At 40.8% G+C, this 24949-nt stretch overlaps 1 protein-coding gene across 25 annotated transcripts in view; it reads right to left on the reverse strand.

Moving 5' to 3' along the window:
- PSPC1 (paraspeckle component 1) overlaps window positions 1-17444 on the reverse strand; it is a 109793-nt gene extending 92349 nt beyond the window's left edge. For all 25 annotated transcript variants that reach the window (XR_002800950.2, XR_011427647.1, XR_011427645.1 and 22 more), the window contains exons 1-2: window positions 16514-17444; window positions 10182-10483 (exon numbers count right to left, since the gene is read on the reverse strand). Coding sequence is in view for 2 of the 25 variants with exons in the window: in XM_070239402.1 (XP_070095503.1) it covers window positions 10182-10483; window positions 16514-16873 (662 nt within the window). In the remaining 23 variants the exon portion in view is untranslated. The remainder of the gene's footprint in view (window positions 1-10181; window positions 10484-16513) is intronic.
- Window positions 17445-24949: the final 7505 nt, after the last annotated feature.

A 24949-nucleotide genomic window follows, 5' to 3' on the forward strand; every position in this document is an offset into this window, starting at 1 on the left:
TCCCTTCCTTCATTAATTATTATAAACTTACTCTGTGGCCAGGAATTGTTAGACTACAGGTGCTGTGACTAGTGCTGATCAAGACAAAGCACTTGCCCCGGTGGAACTGACATTCTACTACAGAGAAGGACATACAAATTAGAACAGTAAGTGCTATGAAGAAAAATACATTGGAAAATAAAGCATCAATGCTGGTGTAGAGCGAATGGTTATTTTAAGATAAAATAGCTTTTCTGATGAGATAACATCTTAGCAAACTGTGAATAAAATGAGAGCAAGATCTGTAATTATCTGGAGACAGAGCATTCTCTAAGCAAAGGGAACAAGACCAGTCTCTGACAGAACAAGCCGGCAGTGTTGTAAAATAGTAGATGTAGCATGAATTACAGTTTTAGCATGAATACTTAGTAGTCAAAAGCAAACTGAAAAATGCTTTACAAATCACCACACTAAGCTCTCTGGCCCCAGGAAACAATTTTTTTACATTGTGTTTGTTTCCAGTTCCTCAAACCTTATTTGAATGATTCCAACCAACAGCTCAATAAGAGCCAGAGGTGGGTACAATTAACAGAGATAAGAGGAATCAATGTAATAATCAACTAAGGAACTTTTACACTAAATCCAGTCTGAAGACAAAGGATGAACATCAAGAACTTCCTCATGGGCAAAAGAAGGGCATGATTATAGGAAACAGGTTTAGGAGCCAGCGCTAATGGCCTAGTGGTTAAAGTTCAGTGCCCTCTGCTTCAGTTCCCAGGCACAGAACCACACCACTCACCTGTCACTAGCCATGCTGTGGTGGTGGCTCACACAGCAGAACTAGAAGGACTTACAACTAGAATATACAACTACGTACTGGGGCTTTGGGGAGAAAAAAAAAGAGAGAAAGACGGGCAACAGACGTTAGCTCAGGGCAAATCTTTCTCAGTAAAAAAAAATAAGGTAAAATAAGGAAACAGATTTAATGACTATTGCAAGTACTTAAAAATATTTCCAGGTAAATGGAGAGAGACACCACATTCATAGATCGGAAAAAGTCAATACTGTGAAGATGTCAACGTTCCAGAGAACCATCTGTAGAGCTGATGCAATTTTGTGTGTGTGTGTGTGTGTGAGGAAGACTGTCAACTAACATCTGTGCCAGTCTTCCTCTATTTTACGTGGGATGCCACCACAGTGTGGCTTGACACATATAGTGCAAGGTCCGTCCTGGATCCAAACCCGTGAACCCTAGGACACCAAAGCAAAGCACGCAGACTTAACCACTACACCACCGGGCTGGCCCCTATGCTGGCCTTTTGATGAGAATTGCATTTGGGCTGGCCCTGTGGCCTAGTGGTTAAGTTTATGCACTCCGCTTCAGCAGCCCAGGGTTCACGGGTTCGGATCTGGGGCAGGGACCCTGCATTGCTCATCAAGCTATGCTGTGGCAGCATCCCACATATAACAGAGGAAGATGGGCACAGATGTTAGCTCAGCGACAATCTTCCTCACAAAAAGAAAAAAAAAACCCAGCATAATTTTTTAATTGACAAAAGCTGACTTTAAAATCAGTAAGGAAGGGGCCGGCCCTGTGGCACAGGGGTTAAGTTCACACATTCCGCTTCGGCAGCCCAGGGTTCACCGGTTCAGATCCCAGGTGTGGATCCTGGGTGCAGAGATGGCACCACTTGGCAAGCCATGCTGTGGTAGGCATCCCACATATAAAGTAGAGGAAAATGGGCACAGATGTTAGCTCAAGGCCAGTCTTCCTCAGCAAAAAGAGGAGGATTGGCAGCAGATGTTAGCTCAGGGCTAGTTAGCTCAGGGCTAATCTTCCTCAAAAAAAAAAATCAGTAATGACATACAAACGATAGTAACCAGAACAATTTTGAAAAAAGAATAAAGTTGGATGATATCATCTGATTTCAAAGCTCAGGACAAAGTAATTAAGGAAGTATAGTATTGGTGTAATAGACATACTGATCAATGACAGAGAAAAGAAAGCACAGATTTTTCTTCTAGATTTTTGATAAAGGTAAAAGTTAACAAAGGGGAAATTATAATCTTTTCAATCAATGGTGCTGGAACAACTGGATATCTACATGAAAAAAATGAATTGCTACCTCATATTCTACTCAAAATGAATCACAGGTATAAATAAAGCTATAACATTTCTCAAGAAAACATTAGAAAAGTTTTGCTACCTTAGAAAATACAGATCCCATAAGGATACAAAAAGCACAAACTACAAAAAAAATTGGTAAACCAGACTTCACAAAATATAAAAACTTCTACTCTTTGAAAAATACTATTAAAAAACTTAAAAAGCCAGCCACAGACTGGGAGAAGTAGTCAATAGTACAGACCTGTACCCAGATTTGTTAACTCAGTAAGATGAATCACTCAACTAAAAAACAGGCAAAAAATTTCAACAGACACTTCACAAAAAGAGATAGAAACAGCCAAAAGAGCAGTACATGAAAAGATGCTCATCATTAGTCATTAGGAAAAGAAAATTTAAGCCATAATGAGACACCCCTATACTCACTAGAACATCTAAAAGACTAAAAATATCAAGTGTTGGTAAGGATACGGAGCAACTAGAACCCATTCATTGCTGGCGGGAATGTAAAATGGTACAACCATTTTGGAAAACAACTTCACAGCTTCTTACAAAGATGAACATACAGCTATTTACCCCTAAATATTACCCAAGCCACATGAAAGCATAATGTTCACAAAATGGCTTGTACACAAATGTTCATAATAGCTTTATTCAAGATGGCCAGTAGTTGGAAGCACCTTGAACACCCACCCACAGGTCAATGGACAAACTGTGGTTATAATGGAATACAACTCACCCATAAAAAGGAACAAAATACTGATACAATGATATGGATAAAATCTCATAAACATTATGCTAAGCAAAAGAAAACAGAAACAGGGAGGAATTCCAAGATGGCGCCGTGAGTAGTCCTCTTTGTCTCTCGCCCTTCGAGTCTACAATTATTTGGACACTTATCGCTTGACAAAGGATATCCAGACAGCATCTCAGGACGTCTGAGACACCCACGCGACTATACATCGGAAGGCGGACGGACTTTCCTCCGGGAGGATGTGGAAATAGGTGAAAACTCTCCGACCCCGACGGGCAGCCTAGTACCCGCAAGCGGCTTTCTTCCAACGGACGCCCCCAGAGGATCCACACACATCTAGGGCAGGAGCGAGAACACAACAGAGGAGCGACGGTGGAAACAGGTGACCAGAACCCTACTTAAACCCCCCGCAATTACTCCTAAACGCAGAGGGAAACTTTGGAGGTGCACACCTGAGCCCGCGGGGAGAGTCTCTCCCCGCCATTGGCGGGGAGACCCGGCCTGGTGCTCGGGGCGCCCGGAGGGTCCCAGAGAGAGACACGGAGGGCACGGAGGTCTCCCAGCTGCCGTTGCCCGCCCCGTGGGACTAGGGATTGCCGGAGATCTCGGAGAGGACCGGGGCGGGGGAACTTTCAAAGGCGGGTCCGGCGACCCGGTGGGGAAGCGCCGGAGCTCCGCCAGGCAGCAGACAAAACTCTCTGTCTGCCGGTAGCAGAGGGGCCACGCTGAGCACTCAGGGCTCCCGGCAGAGGCCCGGAGAGAAGCCCAGAGGGCGGGGCGACCCCCAGCTGCCGTTGCCCGCCCCGGGGGACTAGGGATTGCCGGAGATCTCGGAGAGGACCGGGGCGGGGGAACTTTCAAAGGCCGGATCGGATCGGCGACCCGGAGGGGAAGCGCCGGAGCTCCGCCAGGCAGCAGACAAAACTCTCTGTCTGCCGGTAGCAGAGGGGCCACGCTGAGCACTCAGGGCTCCCGGCAGAGGCCCGGACAGAAGCCCAGAGGGCGGGGCGACCCACAGCTGCTGTTGCCCGCCCCGTGGGACTAGGGATTGCCGGAGATCTCGGAGAGGACTGGGGCTGGAGAGAGTTCCAGAGACCCAGCTTAGTAGCCTAGGGGGAAACCCTACAGGCTCACAGAAGCCTTAGGGAAAGCCTCTGCACAGCACCAGTAGAAGGCACCCAGCCGCCAGCCACAAGGCTGGAAGACCCCAGGGCAAAAGCAGCATAGCTAGGTGTACTAACCACAGACTGTAGAAGATGCCAATAGCTCTCCTGCGACCCATAGAGGACAAGTGAGATTTGGTGGGTGCCGACAGCAACCGAGCGACAAATAAAAGTGATCCCACCCCTGGCCGCTGGAAAAGCCCATAACACCGTTGCAGACCCCAAGGAGAGAGCACATCTAGGTGGGCAACAACAGTAGGCACCTGCAGCCTGAAGCCCCCCGTGACGGCCCCCACGGCAGAGGAGGGAATCCAAAGGGCCACTGTGGCTACGAAGAGGGGCCCAGGCCCAGTTAGCAACTACGGACAGGGTTCCTGGTTGGTGAAGTATAAACAGCTGCTCCCCCCACCGCAGCAGCTGAAACAAGTGAAAGGAGCAACTAAACTCTATCTCCACGCGGAGGCACAAATCAACATCATCAAGCAATATGAAAAAATACATTAAATCTCCAGAACAGAAAGAAAGTAACAAATACGCAGAAAACAATCCCAAAGAAAATGAGATATATAACCTAAATGATGATGACTTCAAAACAGCCATCATTAAAATACTCACTGAGTTAAGAGAGAATTCTGACCGACAACTCAACGAGTTCAGGAGCTATGTCACAAAAGAGTTTGATACGATAAAGAAGAACCAAACAGAAATACTGGAAATGAAGAACACAATAGAGGAGATTAAGAAAAATCTAGATGCTCTGAACAGTAGGGCCGATAATATGGAGGAAAGAATTAGCAATTTGGAAGATGGCAATATAGAATTGTTGCAGGCAGAGGAGGAGAGAGAAGCAAGACTTAAAAGAAATGAAGAAACTCTCCGAGAATTATCAGACACAATTAGGAGATGCAACGTAAGGATTATAGGTATACCAGAGGGAGAAGAGAAGGAGAAAGGGGCAGAAAACCTATTCAAAGAAATAATGGCTGAGAACTTCCCAAATCTGGTGAGGGAGATGGATCTTCAGGTGACAGAAGCCAATAGATCTCCAAACTTTATCAATGCAAGAAGACCAACTCCACGGCATATAGTAGTGAAGCTAGCAAAAGTCAACGACAAGGAGAAAATATTAAGGACAGCCAGGCAAAAGAAACTAACCTACAAAGGAACCCCCATCAGGCTATCAGCAGATTTCTCAGCAGAAACTTTACAGGCTAGAAGAGAGTGGAATGATATATTCAAAAATCTGAAGGACAAAAACCTACAGCCGAGAATTCTCTACCCAGCGAAAATATCCTTCAAATACGATGGAGAAATAAAAACTTTCCCAGATAAACAAAAATTAAGGGAGTTCATTGCCACAAAACCTCCTCTTCAGGAAATCCTCAGGAAAACCCTCATTCCTGAAAAATCCAAAAAAGGAAAGGGGCTTCAAAACCAAGAGCAGAGGAGATAAGTAGAAGGACAACAACAGAGAATAGCAGCTCTACATCAGAACAGATTAAACCATGGGACGAGAAACAAAGGAAACTGAAGAAAACCGGAAAACAAGACACAAAATGGTAGTGGTAGGCCCCCACGTCTCAATAATCACTCTAAATGTAAACGGATTGAACTCCCCAATCAAAAGACACAGAGTGGCAGGATGGATCAAAGAACAAGATCCAACAATATGCTGCCTCCAGGAAACACACCTCAGCCCCAAAGACAAACACAGACTCAGAGTGAAGGGATGGAGAACAATACTCCAAGCTAATAATGAACAAAAGAAAGCAGGTGTCGCTATACTAATATCAGACAAGGTAGATTTCAAAGCAAAACAGATAAAGAAAGACAAAGAGGGACAGTATATAATGATAAAAGGGACTCTCCACCAAGAAGACATAACACTTATAAATATATACGCACCCAACACAGGAGCACCAAAATTTGTAAAGCAACTCTTAATAGAACTAAAAGAAGACATCAACAACAATACAATAATAGTAGGGGACCTCAACACACCATTAACACCAATGGACAGAACATCCAGACAGAAAATCAACAAGGAAATAATAGAATTAAATGAAAAATTAGACCAGATGGACTTAATAGATATATATAGAACACTTCATCCAAAAACAGCAGGTTACACATTCTTCTCAAGTGCACATGGAACATTCTCAAGGATTGACCATATTTTGGGAACCAAAGCAAACATCAATAAATACAAGAGAGTTGAAATAATATCAAGCATCTTTTCTGATCATAACGCTATTAAACTAGAAATCAACTACAAGAAAAAAGCAGAGAAAGGTGCAAAAATGTGGAGACTAAACAACACGCTTCTCAACAAACAATGGATCATTGAAGAAATTAAAGAAGAAATCAAATATTATCTGGAGACAAATGAAAATGAGAACACGACATACCAAATCATTTGGGATGCAGCAAAAGCAGTCCTAAGAGGGAAATTCATCGCAATACAGGCTCACCTCACTAAACAAGAAAAAGCTCACGTAAGCAACCTCAAACGACACCTAACAGAACTAGAAAAAGAAGAACAAACAAGGCCCAGAGTCAGTAGAAGGAGGGAAATAATAAAAATAAGAGCAGAAATAAACGATATTGAAACAAAAAAGACAATAGAAAGGATCAATGAAACAAAGAGTTGGTTCTTCGAAAGAATTAACAAAATTGGCAAACCCCTAGCCAGACTCACCAAGAAAAGAAGAGAGAAATCGCAAATTAATAAAATCAGGAATGACAGAGGAGAAATCACAACAGATACCAATGAAATACAAGAGATCATAAGAGAATACTATGAAAAACTATATGCCAACAAATTGAACAACCTGGAAGAAATGGACAAATTCCTAGACTCCTACAATCTCCCCAAACTGAATCAGGAAGAAATGGAGAATCTGAATAGACCAATCACAAGTAAGGAAATAGAAACGGTAATCAAAAACCTCCCCAAAAACAAGAGTCCAGGACCAGACGGCTTCTCTGGAGAATTCTACCAAACATTCAAAGAAGACTTAATACCTATTCTCCTCAAACTGTTCCAGAAAATTGAGAAAGATGGAGAACTCCCTAACACATTCTATGAAGCCAACATCACTCTGATCCCCAAACCTGACAAGGACAACACAAAGAAGGAGAACTACAGGCCGATATCACTGATGAACATAGATGCAAAAATCCTCAACAAAATTTTGGCAAACCGATTACAGCAATACATCAAAAAGATTATACACCATGATCAAGTGGGATTTATACCAGGGACACAGGGATGGTTCAACATCCGCAAGTCAATCAACGTGATACACTACATCAACAAAATGAAAACCAAAAACCACATGATCATCTCAATAGATGCAGAGAAAGCATTCGACAAGATCCAACACCCATTTATGATAAAAACCCTCAGTAAAATGGGTATAGATGGAAAGTACCTCAACATAATAAAGGCCATATATGATAGACCCACAGCCAACATCATACTCAATGGACAAAAGCTGAAAGCCATCCCTCTGAGGACAGGAACAAGACAAGGGTGCCCACTTTCACCACTCCTATTCAACATAGTTCTGGAGGTGCTGGCCAGAGCAATTCGGCAGGAAAAAGAAATAAAAGGAATCCAAATAGGTAACGAAGAAGTAAAACTCTCGTTGTTTGCAGACGACATGATCTTATACATAGAAAACCCCAAAGAATCCACAGAAAAACTATTAGAAATAATCAACAACTACAGCAAAGTAGCAGGGTATAAAATTAACGTGCATAAATCAGTAGCATTTCTATACACTAACAATAAACTAACAGAAAAAGAACTCAAGCACTCTATCCCATTCACAATCGCAACGAAAAGAATAAAATACCTTGGGATAAACTTAACCAAGGAAGTGAAGGATCTATACAATGAAAACTACAAGACTCTCTTGAAAGAAATAGGCGATGACATAAAGAGATGGAAAGACATCCCTTGCACATGGATTGGAAGAATAAACATAGTTAAAATGTCCATACTACCTAAAGCAATATACAGATTCAATGCTATCCCAATCAGAATCCCAAGAACATTCTTCACAGAAATTGAACAAACAATCCTAAAATTCATATGGGGCAACAAAAGACCGCGAATTGCTAAAGCAATCCTGAGCAAGAAAAACAAAGCCGGCGGAATCACAATCCCCGATTTCAAAACATACTACAAAGCTACAGTGATCAAAACAGCATGGTACTGGTACAAAAACAGGTCCACAGATCAATGGAACAGAATTGAAAGCCCAGAGATAAAACCACACATCTATGGACAGCTAATCTTCGACAAAGGAGCAGAGGGCCTACAATGGAGAAAAGAAAGTCTCTTCAACAAATGGTGCTGGGAAAACTGGACAGCCACATGCAAAAGATTGAAAATTGACCATTCTTTTTCACCACACACCAAAATAAACTCAAAATGGATCAAAGACCTAAAGATTAGGCCTGAGACAATAAGTCTTTTGGAAGAGAATATAGGCAGTACACTCTTTGACATCAGTTTCAAAAGAATCTTTTCGGACACTGTAACTCCTCAGTTGAGGGAAACAATAGAAAGAATAAACAAATGGGACTTCATCAGACTAAAGAGCTTCTTCAAGGCAAGGGAAAACAGGATTGAAACAAAAAAACAGCTCACTAATTGGGAAAAAATATTTACAAGCCACTTATCCGACAAAGGGTTAATCTCCATAATATACAAAGAACTCACACTACTTAACAACAAAAAAACAAACAACCCGATCAAAAAATGGGCAGAGGACATGAACAGACATTTCTCAAAAGAAGATATGAATATGGCCAATAGACACATGAAAAGATGTTCATCATCGCTAATCATCAGGGAAATGCAAATCAAAACTACACTAAGATATCACCTTACCCCCGTTAGATTGGCAAAAACATCCAAAACCAAGAACGACAAATGTTGGAGAGGTTGTGGAGAAAGAGGAACCCTCATACACTGTTGGTGGGAATGCAAACTGGTACAGCCACTATGGAAAACAGTATGGAGATTTCTCAAAAAGTTAAAAATAGAAATACCCTATGACCCAGCCATCCCATTACTGGGTATCTATCCTAAGAACCTGATATCAGATATCTCAAGAGTCCGTTGCACCCCTATGTTCATTGCAGCATTATTTACAATAGCCAAGACGTGGAACCAGCCTACATGCCCAGAAACTAATGATTGGATAAAGAAGATGTGGTATATATACACAATGGAATACTACTCAGCCATAAAAAAAGACGAAATTGGCCCATTCACAACAATGTGGATGGACCTCGAGGGTATTATGTTAAGCGAAATAAGTCAGTCAGAGAAAGACGAACTCTATATGACTCCACTCATAGGTGGAAATTAGTATATTGAGAAGGAGATCTGATTGGTGGTTACCAGGGAAAAGGGGGGGTGGGGGGAGGGTACGGAGGGGGAAGTGGTGTACCCACAACATGACTAACAAAAATGTACAACTGAAATCTCACAAGGTTGTAATCTATCATAACATTAATAAAAATAAATAAATAAATAAATAAATAAAAAAAGAAAACAGAAACAAAAGAGAACACACTATATGATTTCATTTATATAAAATAGTAGAAAAGACAAAACTAATTTATAGTAACAGAAATATCAATAACTGTCTAGGACAAGGGTAAGGGGTGGGGAACAACTGCAAAAGGGCACAAAGGAACTTTGGTTGAATGATGGAAATGTTTTATATCTTGCTTGTGGTGGTAGGTTACATGAGTACATACATTTGTTAAAACTCATTGAGCTCTACACTAAAATTCAGTGTATTTTAATGTCTGTAAATTATCTCAAAGTTCATTAAAATATCATTCATTCTAATTTAAATATAAAATTTTGCTTTGTATACAACATTCAGTTAAGTTGGATGAAAATCATAATATGAAACATTCCTGAGATTCAAGTAGGAATCAATACACTAAAGTTTGAAGAAAGTATGACTTTTGAGTCCTAGAGGTACACAAAAATTTATTTATATACACTGAGTATTTACTCAATGCCTACTTACCATATGCCAAGACAGTCTAAACTACAAGACAAGACAGACATCCAAAACAGAGAGAAACCCATATGTAACTGCACAGAAGAAAGACATTTGAAACTTACGTTGTTAGCAAGAACGCCCCATCACCACATCTCTCCAGAGCCTTTCGTGCAGGAGGTTTTGCTGCAAATTCTACAAAACCTTTTCCTGTAGCTCTACCACGATCATCCACAACCACAACGGCTTTCTCTACTGGACCAAACTGGGAAAATGCTTGCTCTAGAAGCTCATTGGAAACAACTGGAGAAAGGTTCTTGACAGTTAGGGCTGCTCCATGTGTAGCAAAACGAATTCGGAGAGGTCTGCTCTTCAAAATGGTGCCATCCAACTCTGCTTTTGCAATTTCAGCCAATGTTCTGGATTCCTTTTTAGGAGGAAAAATTCACTTTTTAAAGATTATAGTAAGAGAAAAATTTAAAATAGTGGTTTGTTTCTAGGGAGGAGAGCTGGGTAGCTTTAGGAAATGACTGAAAGGGTCACTTTGTTTTTGTGTCTTCCAATTTTGGTATAACATGTACTTTATTAATTATTCAAAGATACGTCATTTTAAACATTTTAAGTAGAAAGTCCCAACCCCAATGTCCTGTTTCAAGACTTCACTTAAAGATTATCTGCTCATAAACGAATTACCAGCACTGAAACCTTCAAAGTAATACCTTTTTTAAATCTGCTATATATATTAATAAAAATACACAATTATTTGAGACCAAATACCAGTTACTAGAAACTATTACTGAAAACAGAATAATTCTCTATAAACTCCATGTTTTTGTTATTTATATCTCAATAAAACATACCACCTCTCCAATGCCAGACAAATCCCCTTTCCTTTTTATTTCCATTTCTCTTTTATATTACCTGTAAACACTACTATCAGGTGTTGTTAACCACTTATCCTGAGATGCCTTCATAGGCTATACATTTCTCACCCTTATATTGAGAGAGGCATCAGACACATCCGTGGGTTACAAGAGTTCTCTCCATTAATATAGAGAAGCAAATGCACATGCACTTATTGTAAACCAGAAAATACGTTCATTGCTGAGACCACAAGAGAACTCCCTTCTTGAAGAATTCAAAGTTGGTATACAATACAGACATCTAAAACAATAAAAAACAAACTGGTAAATTTAATACAGCTATACTCTTTTTGTGTTGTGAGAACTCTCCATGGAGACTGAAAGAGGCTTTACATGCATTTCTAAGAAGAGTGCAAACATATGGTCTTAAGAAAAAAGTCTTAAGGTCACAACCGCTCTTTATTCAATCCCTAAAAGGTTCATGACAACTTTAAATTACTGCACTTACGCAAAAATTATCTACAGAACAAATTTTACAAAGACAAAGGAATCTAACCTTTTTACAGATATTTAAAATGGCCAAATTATTACTCTTAAAGGTAGCAGTAGTATGAGCAAACACTGAATAAAACAAGGGACAAGTACTTTGTACCTAATACACTATATAATCCAACAACTCTGAGACAGATTTCAGGAATGCAGTCTTGACTTAAAATGCTGTCAGGTATAACTGGGAACAAGAAGGGATGAGGAAATTTCATGGGGTGATGATAATGTTCCATATCTTGATATGAGTTTAACAGATGGAATTATCTAAAATCACCAAATTATACACTTAAAATTCATGCATTTCACTGTATGCAGATTTCAAATACCTTAAAAAATAATACTGCACTCTAGTTAACGATAAGCATGCTGGAGTGTTTAAGAATCATGGACTGATGGATAGACAAATATGTGAAAAACATAAACGGCAAAATTTAATTGTAGAATCTAGGAGGTGGGTATATGGATGTTCATTTCTCTCTGTCTGAAATTTTTCATAATAAAATGTTTGTGGGCAGGGGGATAGAGAGCCTGGTGAGGACTGTGTAAAAATGAAAAGTCCTTCTAGAAGGCATCGCCTGTTCAGATTCAGTCAGACATATTCACAATGTCAGATTTTGGGTTTTTTGGGAGAAGCAAGTAATTTTTTACTGTTGGCAACAAATTCAACTTTTAATACGTTTTGGGCCAAATAAAATGTTTATGCTGTCAGGAATTTTCAATGCCATAAACACTTTTCAAAGTGTATACTTTTCATTGTTTTAAATGGTTCTACATCAGGGCTTCTCAACCTCAGCACTACTGACATTATGGGCAAGATAATTCTTGACGTAGCAGGCTGCGCTGTGCATTGTAGGATGTTTATGCCAGGAGAACTACTCCTCAGTTTTGACTACCAAACTGTCTTCAGACATTGTCAAATGTCCCCTGGGAAGCAAAACCACCCCATTTGAGAACCACTGCTCTTAATGTGTACTGAAGTATCTGTAAAAATCAATTAAAATTATGCATTTGAAATGAAATCAAAGACTTCGTTACTTCATGCCTCAGAATGATAACTTTTACCTAGCTACTATATGCCATTCATTATACTATATATCCTATATATTACTCTGTATGTATATACAGAATATATATATGCATACGTATGTGCATATGTATTATACTATATACATGCATTATCTTTCATCAGCCTCATCAACAATCTTATCAAGTGGGTTTTGTTACTAACCCCACTTCATATATGGGGAAACAGGCCCACAAAGGTCTAAGTAACTTGCCCAATAATCACTGCCAACGCTAATTTAAATCTATACAGAATTCACAATCTCCACCAATATACCATAAATCCTCCTGGTGTCCCTGCAATCACTCTACATAAAAAGCAAAACTGGAGATTCTTAACTGAAAGGAACACACATACAAAAAAGAAACTAAGTAACTATCCCAAGATAGAGAATGCTGGAACTAGGGTCTAATGCTTTCCAGTGGACCCTTTTCAAAGCACATGATCTTTTCCCTCACTGTTTACAGTGGTTAAAGTTCCCCACTGCAATAGTACTAAGTTAATATGTACAAGGAAATCCACTGACAAAAAATGGAAATAGCATTCAAGTCAATCAATTGAAAGTTGCCTAAGTAACCCGTAGTACATTCACACTGTGAAATAAAATATGGTCATGAAAATCAATCTAAAGACATAAAATAATGTCAAAGATAGATTAAATAGAAAACTCAGGGGCCAGCCTGATGGCGCAGTGGTTAAATGCACATGTTCCGCTTTGGCGGCCTGGGGTTCGCTGGTTTGGATCCCAGGTGAGGACATGGCACCACTTGGCACGCCATGCTGTGGTAGGCGTCCCATATATAAAGTAGAGGAAGGTGGGCATGGATGTTCGCTCAGGGCCAGTCTTCCTCAGCAAAAAGAGGAGGATTGGCAGCAATTAGCTCAGGGCTAATCTTCCTCAAAAAAAAAAGAAAAGAAAGAAAACTCAGAACATAATACAAGATGTATAGTATGGTTTGATTTTTTTATGGAAAAATTACACAAAGGTTAGCAGTGATCGTGTTTAGTAACTGTATTAGGGGAAGGAAGATCTTTCACTACTGTTAAAATTGTAATTAAGAGAACTTCCCTGGAATAAAAGATGACATGAAATTATATGCTGGATGGGCCGGCCCACTAAGTACATTCTGCAATGTCTTCTCTAATTAATATTTGATCATACTTTAAGAAGTATGTATCATCTCATAATTAAAAATAAAAAGCACGAGGGAATGGGGTTTAATCCTAAATGAAAGTAAATGTAGTTGACTTTAATTCTTTAATTAGAACAATGGTTCTCAAATTTTAAAAACCATCAGAATATAAAAGAGAAGGGTGCTTAAAACCCAAGAAGATTGCTGGGCCCCAACTCCAAAATTTCTGATTCAGCAGATCTAGAGTCGGGCCCTACAATATGCATTTCTAACAAATTCCCACTTAACTGACAGGGTGAGACATTTTTTGAAATGGGTGTAGGGTCAGCACTGCTAGCATGAATGGTGGGGATAATAATTTAAGTGACCTTCTCCTTACTCTAGCGAGAGATCTGAAGCTGTTGGACAGGAATGACACTTTTGTGAATCACTGCTCCAGAAACCTGGTTTACTAAAGCCAAAAGAAGGGAAAAGAAGGATAAAAGTAGAAACCAAGTTCAAAAAGCAGGGGGAAAAGATAAAAGAGTTCAGGTCAAACTAACCCCAGTTTTAACTACATTAAACTAGCTTTAAAATGCACTGTAACTTTTCAGTTAATTTATCCAATCTAAACTGTCAGTAACCAGGCAAAACCTAAAAAGAAGCTTTTGGGTCTAAAATTCCACAAAATGTGTCTAAAATGCACAGAGAGTGATCCCTAATGTACCATGGGCTCACAATAAGAATTAGGACTTTAGGAGGAACAGCCTCTTAAATTCTTTTCCCCACTATTACATACTAGCAATGCTGATCCTATACCATCTCAAAAATGTAGTCTCACCTCATCAATTAACTGGAAAATTACAACCACCAGTCTAGGAAAATTTATTTGCATTTTAAAGATTAATTACTGAACAAGCAAAAAGTATTTCTAGAAACATAAACCAGATAAAATTACACCAATATTTAAGAGCCACTACGCCACCACTACACACTACAACCACCATATCATTTCTTATATTCAGATCAGGTATACACTGTATGATTTTCTTAAGTAGAAAAAAAAATAATAGCCCAGAAATATTTAAAGCTTTTAAATTTACCTGTTAACCCACAGAGCTCAGATTAAACAGTTATACACAAAGTCAACTTTTGTAAACTAAATTCTACTTTCCTCCCCCCCTCCAAATTCTACTTTCTGAATGACAAATTTTTAACTTTCCCACATAAAAATTTAGAGTGATAGGTTTGGAGGAGCATATTCCAAAAGAGCAGACAACAGCAGCCCTTCTCACCTCCACATTTCATAACCCCAGAGATCTTCTTCAAAAGAAAGGAAAAGCAACGAGTTGTGCTGTCCAGCATAGTAGCCACACGTGGTTACTTAAATTTAAATTAACAATAAGTAAAATTTAAAATTCAACTCCTCGGCCACAATAGCCACATTTCAAGTGCTCAAGAGTCACATCTGGCTAGTGGATATTATATTGCACAGCACAGATACACAGCCATTCCATCATTTCAGAAAGTTCTACTGGACGGCGCTAACACACTCGAGGAGGAGAGAGTCTCAGCAGCTTCAAAGACGGGAAAGAAAAAGACGTTTCCATGTCAATAAAATGCTTATTCGCTTTGTTTAAGTGTAAGGCATCCAAAACAGAGGGAAAAGCAGCCGCCTTCCACTCTTCCTCCAGACTGTCACCTTCAGAATAAAGCAGCATGGTGCCAGAAGCTAAAGATCATGAAAATGTTAAATAACATCCACTTGGAAAGCTTACTAAAAGTTGCTTATAATACTTTATCGTAGAAACCTAACTTTGTTTAAGGTAACTTCTGGATTTATACTAAAAATAATTTTACCAAGTGACAGGCTGTTTCTCTAACGTCCAAAACATAATTAAATGTATTTATAATTTTATGTTCAAAATGTACCAATTATTTAACTTGAATTTTAAGGAAACTTCCATGTCTCATTAATACCCCATGAAGATTTACCTTTCTGTTGACGTCATTTAGATGTTCACATGTTTTCCCTAAAAAATAGTGTCGTTTTATTACAATCAATTTTCTCTACATATTAAAATTTTGCCTCGTCCACTCAGCGGAGAGAACTCGATTTTGAAAGTTAAAGTTTCAATAAGAAAGCTTCCACAACCTCAATGAACATAAAATTTGAGGGCCAAACTAGAAAGACAACACACACAGACGTCATTTATCTGTGTAAATATCTCTCTAAGCAAGGCATTTTGTTGGGAAAAAATCCAGCACCTAAGTATAAATTACAACTACGCTGTATAACTTGACACTGACGGAATTCACCATAAAGCACAAAGCAAAGCCTAATAAGGTAGCTATCTCGTCTTGTGTCCACACTCACCGTTCAAATTTTCTTAAAAATACGAGGCACAATTTTTGCACGTTATTGGAAAACTTTTTAAGATTTAGATTAAAAAGGGGCAAAACATCTACTATCCTAGTGTTAAAGTGCATAATTAAAATACAAAATAGTATATAATTCATCCTTCCCCCCAAAACGTGAAGCCCTCCAGAATGCTGGGCGGGGGGACGCCGCACATCACCTCGGACGCCCCCCTTCCACCCCCGCCCAGGACTGCGGGGCGGGGACGGCGGGCTGCGGGGAGGGGAGAGACGCCGGGCTCCCCGCCGGCCGCGCGCGCCCGCGGGAGGCCACTGAGATGACCGGGACAACGTCCCCGGACCGAGCCCGCCGGCCGGTCCTTCACGCCCCGCTTCCGGCGGCCCGCGGCTCGGGCCCCTGCCCCTGCAGGGCACGCCCGGTGGAGCCCAGGGCGGCCTGGAAGATGCTCGGGCGCCGCGGCGGAGCGCGGCCGGCGGCCGGGGACACTCACCAGACGGATGAAGCCGAAGCCGCGGTCGCGGTTGATGAAGACTTCGCTGGGCTCGCCGTAGCGCTCGAAGAGCCGCTTGAAGTCCTCCTCGGTGATGTCCGTGGGCAGGTTTCCCACGAAGAGGCGGCAGCGCTGCGTGTACGTCTTCTCGCCCGGCTTGAGGAAGCTCTTGATGTCGATGGTGAAGCCCACCTCCTCGTCCGCGTGGTCCTCCGGGGGCGCGGGCGGCGCCGGCTCCCCGGACAGCGCGAGCGCCATGGCGGCGGCCGGCTCGTTCTCCCCCGCCGCCGACTCGAGAGCGCGAAGGCGGGCCGGGTTTTTCTCAATGCGCACTTGCTTCAGGTTTCCTCTTAGCATCATGGCCGTGAGTTCACTGCGGACGCAGTCCAGAGCTACAGCTGTGTCCCTGGGTGCCCTCTGCGGACGGAAAGAGGGAGGAGAAAGAGGGAAACGGTGAGGTCTCCCAGCCAGCAGCCCTGCCTGCGGAGACTCACTCCTGCGGCAGCCGCACGTTCAAAATGGCGCTGCCCCAAGCCGTAGTCAGAAGAGACGCCGACCGCGAGCCCCGCCCCTCGGCGCAGGCCGGCGCCGGCACCAACGCGCCTGCGCATTCTTGGCGGCAACGGCGCCTTCGCCAGCGCGCGCAGGCGCACTACATTACGAGCCTTACGGTTCCAAGCCCTCTCGTGGGCTCCGAGAAATGCGGTTTCCCGACCCGTGTGTGACAGACACTGGTGGTTGCACTTATGGGAAAAGTTATGTGATGTGCGTAGCAGTGTGAAAATACAATGACTCGGGAACATCCATGTTCTTTTAACTATCTAGCTCAATTTTCAACAACTCCGGGATAATCACAACTTGCAGATTTTATACACGGCACTGAATAACAAGGTGTTTCCCAGTAATTGAAACAAGTAAAAACACGTTATTTCTGCCCATTTCAAGAGCAAAGTTTTTATTGTATTTCCTAATGAAACAATCCAATTCTATAAAATAATTGCGCCGTTGATTATTGACCTCAGAAAAGGACTGCATGAAATTGTTCCTGCAGGTCGTAGAACCAGTCCATGAATTCCTGTGGACCATGCTCTATGACAAGGGTCAACAGAGTTTTCTGTAAAGCCAGATTGCAAATATTTTAAGATTTGCAAGCCATACAGTGTGTACCAAACGACTCACTCCTGCCCAGTACTGCTTCTGGCACATGGTAAGTCTTCAATGAGTGTCACACAGAAAGGAATTCACAGTCACTCCGCAAAACAGTTCAGCAGTTTCTCATGAAGATAATCATATGCTTACTTTAGAACAGCAATCCCCTCCTATTTATCCAAGTGAAATTGAAGAGGGATACCTGAGAGTTACTGTAAATATTCACTAGGAATCTGATTACCCTTCGACCCTGATTACCCACCCACACAGATGAAAAGAAGTTAATCTTGTTAATTTACTCTTTTCTTGTGTAACCTGAGGGGTGACTCAAGGGTCACAAGGATTGATGAATTTGTTTTGCAGAAGAAAAAGAATGTCTTCAAGGAAGTTACAATCACCAGAAAACCAGCCCCCAGCTACAGTGGATGCCCAGAATTCAGACTGCCAAAGGGTCCCCTTTATTTCTCAGAAACTCCTCCTCCCAAGCTTCTTAGCTCTATGAAGACTCCCTGCTTTTTTCTTTGTTAAGGTGGGTTTGAGACAACCTATACTCCCACCTTCTCATTTTGGCCAATTTAAATGAAACTTTCTACCTCTCCAAGCACCAATGTCTCAGGGATTGGATTATTGCACCTGGTGCAGGAATTTGAGATTAAGAGGTTTGGTATCAAAATGAAAACTTGTATTCACACAAAACCTTTATGCAAATGTTTATAGGGGCTTTATTTGTAATCAACAAAAACTGTAAACAATCCAAATGTCCAACTCGTGAATAGATAAACAATGGTACATTCATATAATAGAATATACTGACAAATGATTTTCACATAGTGAGGTATATAGGGTAACTATTCGGGTTCAAAACTGATTCAGCTTTGGGGGCCGGCCCGGTGGCGCATCATATAAAGTAGAGGAAGATGGGCACGGATGTTAGCTCAGGGCCAGTCTTCCCCAGCATAAAGAGGAGGATTGGCAGCAGTTAGCTCAGGGCTAATCTTCCTCAAAAAAAAAAAATTGATTCAGCTCAAACTAAAAAGCCTGACTTTGGTGGCTCAGTGGTTAAGTTCATGTGCTCTGCTTTGGCAGCCCAGCGTTCACAGGTTCAGATCCTGGGCTCAGACCTAGCACTGCTCATCAAGCCATGCTGTGGCAGCATCCCACATAAAACAGAGAAAGACTAGCTCAGGGACAATCTTCCTCACCAAAAAGAGGAAAAAAAAAAAAGGATGTCTTATGGTCTATCAAACATACACTGTACATAAACATACATCTGCTTATCCATTAAAGTAAAGAATGAATGTGCTTTCTTAAGAATTCATACTTCCCCTCCCATGCTCTATTGGTAACACCTGGATTAGTCCCTTTCCAGACATCAGGGACAGTGTTGACCTGCTAATTTGCAACTAAATATCTCTTTGAAACTTTGATGAAAATATATCCTGGGTGTGTTTATGTTCTTTGTTCTAAAAAGATATAACAAATAAACTATTGATAAAAGCAATAACTCAAAAGGCTACATGTTGTATATATAACATTCTAACTGGAACATGGTTTTACTCGGTAAACTGAAGCTGCAGAAACACAAATTAGTGACTGCCAGGAGCTGGGAGGTAGGAGGAGTTGACCACATAGGGACCCAGGGAAATTTTTGGAATGATGGAGTTATATCTTGATTATAGTCATAGATATACAATTGTGTGTATTTATCAAAACTCAGTAGAATTGTGTACCAAAAGGGTCAATGTTACTGTATTTAAATTAAACCTTAAAAAATCTTAAGCTATCCAACAAAAAAAAAAAAGAACATATCATCAGGACTAATCCCTATTTACCTCAGTACCACCCAAATTGTAATCTCCCACACTCTAACCCCCATAGACTCTGTAAATACCTCCATCTCACCCAATTTTGCCCACCCCTTTCAGTTGCTCCAAAGCCTTCTACTGAGTGCTTGGAAAGTCAGGCTGTCATCAGCAAAATCCTCCATCCTTAATTTTTTCTCTGAACATCGCTTTACCTTCCTGCTTTAACTGGAACATGGTTTTCCTCTGAAGACTGCTTCCCCTGCAGCTCTTCCTAGAAGTCAGTGTGTTTTTTTCCTATAGCCCGTGTGTCACTGGACTTGAAGATGGGTTACATGACATTCACCATGATCCCTTGCAACTTGGAGCCTATTTCCCCTCTCTCCTTAGACAAAAATCCCAGCTCCAAAAAGCTCATGCCAACATAAACACCCTCTCTCCCTCTTTTTCACCCCCCTCTCTCCTCCTGTAATAAAGTAAACATAAGTGAGGACATCTTGTCACGCTAAATGACCCTTTCCTAATTAAAACCCTTCTAGCATGTAATTATTATAAATTGCTACATGTTTTCATGATTTTCACCTACCCCTGCTGAGGTACTCTGGTAGTTTTGTTCTTAACAATGTTAACAAATTTTCCCAAGGAACAACAAGGCCACCAGGAAAAAGGAACACCTGTAGGATGTGCATCATCACTGAGGGAAGAAAAGAACAATGAGGGACCCTGGAGTCCATGGTGCCTGAAGGTCAACATCTCTAAACCACCTCCCTACTGCCCATTTTCCCTATATAACTGCCTCAAGATTCTGTAATTCTAGAAGACGGTTTTTTTTTTTTAAAGATTTTTGTTTTTCCTTTTTCTCCCCAAAGCCCCCCAGTACACAGCTGTGCAGGTTTAGTTGTGGGTCCTTCCAGTTGTGGCATGTGGGACTTTGCCCCAGCATGGCTTGATGAGTGGTGCCATGTCCGCGCCCAGGATTCAAACTGGAGAAACCCTTGGCCGCCAAAGCAGAGCGCATGAACTTAACCACTCGGCCGTGGGGCCAGCCCCATAGAAGATGTTTTTTTGAGACGTTAGTTTGCCAGCTTCCAGTTATGCTGCCTAATCAAATAAAAGCTTCCTTTCTAGATCTCTAACTCTGTGATTAGTTGGCTCAGATCACGGCGAGCAGGGCCCAGTAAAACCCTGGGCCACCAAAGCACAGCATGCGAACTTAACCAGTCTGCCACCGGACCAGCCCCTTTTTAGCAGCTTTTGACATTGAAGACCTATGCCTGAGTTTTGTCATATATAATATGGGAACAACAACTGCTTCATGGGGTTATTGTTCATTTTAAATGAATTAATTGAAGTATAGTGTTTGGAAAATATTCTGGAACCATAAGTATTAGTATCATTATTATTATTAATCGCTTCCCTCCCACCTTGAAATACTGTTCTGTTTTCTGTAATATCATCTGTGGTGTTTGTCAAACTTAAAAAGCAGATTTGCCTGTTATTTTATTTGAAAATGAGTTTATTCAGGAATAGCCAAAAGAATTGCAATTAAGAATATGCACGCTCCTGCGAACCATAGGCAAATCCACCAAATGAAAATGGGGAGCTGCATTTATAGAGAAAAAAGGAGAGTAGGGAGGAGCTATTCTAAAGGAAAGTCCACTGGGGGAAAGAACAGTTCAGGATGGCAATGGCTTCTCACTGGCTGAGCTGTGCTGTTTCTCATTGGCCGGGCTGCATTGTTTCTCATTGGCTGAGCTGGGGTGTTTCTCATTGGCTGAGCTGTGCTGTTTCTCATTGGCTGGGCTGCATTGTTTCTCATTGGCTGAGCTGTGGTGTTTCTCATTGGCTGAGCTGTGGCGTTTCTCATTGGCTGGGCTGTAGCATTTCTGACTGGTTGGTCTGCAGCATTTCTCATTGGCTGGGCTGTTGCCAGGTCTGGAGGAAAATCTTCCTTCATAGTAAAGTAGTTGTACTTCCTGTCTGGTGTAATTGAGGATGGGTGATGGGCTGAGAGCACCCCTTACAGGCCTTCCCAAGTCCAATTTACTTAAGGTTTCTTTCATTCATTTCTACACTTTCTTACACCTCACTGACCATTCCTCCTATGTCTTTCTTAGGAATCTCACTTCAGTATGTTGGAGAACCACAGGTCTAAATCCTCCTCTCTTCTTTATCTACACTCGCTCTCTAGGTCAGATCATCCACAACAGGGTGCCTTAGAAACATTAGAGCAGATTATATAAATCTCAACACTGCTGACGTTTTGGACCAAGTAATAATAATTTTTTTACAATCATATTCCTTTTTATTTGGATGTCTTCTCCACTTCCAACCATGAAAGAAATGATTGTGAAATAAATAGAACCTACACTTTTAATTATTTTCTTCTCATACATTAAAATACTTTTCTTCATCAGTATGGACAGCATATACCCAGAAAAACATCCTTTCAGAGGGTAACACTCAAGTCCCCCAATCTGTTACCTTCTTATTTACTTATTTATTTTTAAACTTTTTTTTTGAGGAAGATTAGCCCTGAGCTAACTGCTGCCAATCCTCCTCTTTTAGCTGAGGAAGACTGGCCCTGAGCTAACATCCATGCCCATCTTCCTCTACTTTATATGTGGGACACCTACCACAGCATGGCATGCCAAGTGGTGCCATGTCTGCACCCGGGGTCCGAACTACTGAACCCCGGGCCACTGAAGTGGAATGTATGCACTTAACCACTACCAGTGGGCCAGCCCCTACTTATTTATTTTTAATTGAGGTAACATTGATTTATAACATTATATAAATTTCAGGTGTATATCATTATATTTTGATTTCTGTGTAGATTACATCATGTTCACTACCCAAAGACTAATTACCATTCATCAGGACACACATTTGCTCAGTCACCGCTTTCATCTTCCTCCCTCCCTCCTTCTCCTCTGGTAACCACCACTCCAATCTCTGTCTTTACGTGTTTGTTGTTGTTGTTGTTGTTGTTATCTTCTATTTATGAGTGAGATCATATGGTATTTGATTTTCTCCCTCTGATATTTCGCTTAGCATAATACCCTCAAGGTCCATCCATGTTGTCACAAATGGCAAGAATTCTTCTTTTTATGGCTGAGTAGTATTCCATTGTGTATATATAAGAGTGGGAAAAGTGGCCATCTTTACCCATTTGTACCTTGATGGGCATTGAAGTTGTTTCTAGTTCTTGGTTATTGTGAATAATGCTGCAATGAACATAGGGATGCGTATATCTTTATGCATTTCTGTTTGCAATTTCTTTGGATAAATACCCAGCAGTGGAAAAGCTGGATCATATGATAGTTCTATTCTTAATTTTTCGAAGCATCTTCACACTGTCTTCCACAGTAGCTGCACCAGTTTACATTCCCAACAGCATTGTATGAGGATTCCCTTTTATCCACATCCTCTCCAATACTTGTTATTTCTTGTCTTATTAATTATAGCTATTCTGACGGGCGTGAGGTGATAGCTTATTGTAGTAGTGGTTTGCATTTCCCTAATAATTAGTGATGTTGAACATCTTTTCATGTGCCTGTTGGCCATCTGTATATCTTCTTTGGAAAAATGTCTGTTCAGATCTTTTGCCCATTTTGTCATTGGGTTGTTTGTTTTTTTTTTCTTGAGATGTATGAGTTCTTTATATATTTTGGATATTAACCCCTTATCAGATATCTGGTTTGCAAATATCTTTTCCCAGTTGTTAGGCTGTCTTTTCATTTTGTTGATAGTTTCCTTTGCTGTTCATAAGCTTTTTAGTTTGATATAGTCCATCTGTTTGTTTTTCTTTTGTTTGCTTTCCCTGGTCAAACATGGTATTTGAAAATATGCTGCTAAGACTGATGTCAAAGAGTGTACTGCCTATGTTTTCTTCTAGAAGGTTTATGGTTTGAAGTCTTACATTCAAGACTTGAATGCATTTGAAGTTAATTTGTGTATGGTGTAAGATAATGGTCTACATTCATTCTTTTGTTATGTGGCTGTCCAGTTTTCCCAACACCACTTATTGAAGAGACTTTCCTTTTTCCATTGTATGTTCTTGGTTCCCGTGTCGAATACCAGCTGTCCATAAGTGTGTGGGTTGATTTCTGGGCTCTCAGTTCTGTTCCATTGATCTGTGTGTCTGTTTTTCTGACAGTACCATGCTGCTTTGCTTACTATAGCTTTGTAGTATATTTTGAAATTAGGGAGTGTGATACCTCAAGCTTTGTTCTTTTTTCTCAGGATTCCTTTGGCTGTTTGGGGTCTTTTGTTGTTCCATATAAGTTTTAGGATTCTTTCTTGGAAAATCATCATTGGAACTTTGATAGGGACTGCATGGAATCTATAGATTGCTAAAGGAAGTATGGACATTTTAAGATTTTATTCTTCCTTTTTCTCTCCAATGCCCTCCGGTACATAGTTGTATATTTATTAGTCGTGGGTCCTTCTAGTTGTAGCATGTGGAATGCTGCCTCAGCATAGCTTGATGAGCAGTGCCATGTCCACACCCAGGATCTGAACTGGCGAAATCCTGGGCCACTGAAGTGGAGCTGATAAACTTAACCACTTGGCCATGAGGCCAGCCCCAGCATGGACATTTTAACTATGTTAATTCTTCTGATAAAAGAGCACACAATATCTGTCCATTTCTTTATGTCTTCTTCAATTTCTTTCAACAATGTTTTATAGTTTTCAGTGTACATGTTTTTCACCTCTTTGGTTAACTTTATTCTTAGGTATTTTTTCCCTTTTGTTGCAGTTCTAACTGGGATTGTATTCTTAATTCCTTTTTCTGCAACTTCGTTGTTAGTGTATAGAAACGCAACCTATTTTTGTATGTTGATTTAATATCTGGCAAATTTACCATATTCATTTATTATTCATAAAAGTTTTTGGTGGATTCTTTAGGGTTTTCTATATATAAATTCATGTCATCTGCAAATAATGACAGTTTCACTTCTTTCTTTGCAATTTGAATCCCTTTTATTTCTTTTTCTTGCCTGAATGTTCTGGCTAGGACTTACAATACTATGTTAAACAAGAGTGGGAAAAGTGGCCATCTTTATCTGGTTCTTGTTCTTTGTGTGTGTGTGTGAGAGGAAGATTGTCCCTGAACTAACATCTGTTGCCGAACTTCCTCTTTTTGCTTGATGAAGATTGTCCCTGAGGTAATCTTGCTTGATAAGCAGCGTGTAGATCTGTGTCCAGAATCTGAACCCACGAACCCAGGGCCACCAAAGTGGAATGTGTGAACTTGACCACAATGTCATCAGGCCAGCCCTTGGTTCCTGTTCTTAGTGGGATAGCTTTCAGTGTTTCTCCATTGAGGATGATATTAGCTGTGGATTTCTCATATATGGTCTTTACTATGTTAAGGTACTTTCCTTCTATCTGCATTTTCTTCAGTTTTTATCATAAATGGATGCTGCATCTTTTTATTTTCTGCTTTTTCTTCCCAAATCCCCCCAGTACATAGTTGTAT

This window comes from Equus caballus, chromosome 17 (genome assembly GCF_041296265.1).
Source record: "Equus caballus isolate H_3958 breed thoroughbred chromosome 17, TB-T2T, whole genome shotgun sequence".
Taxonomy (NCBI): domain Eukaryota; kingdom Metazoa; phylum Chordata; class Mammalia; order Perissodactyla; family Equidae; genus Equus; species Equus caballus.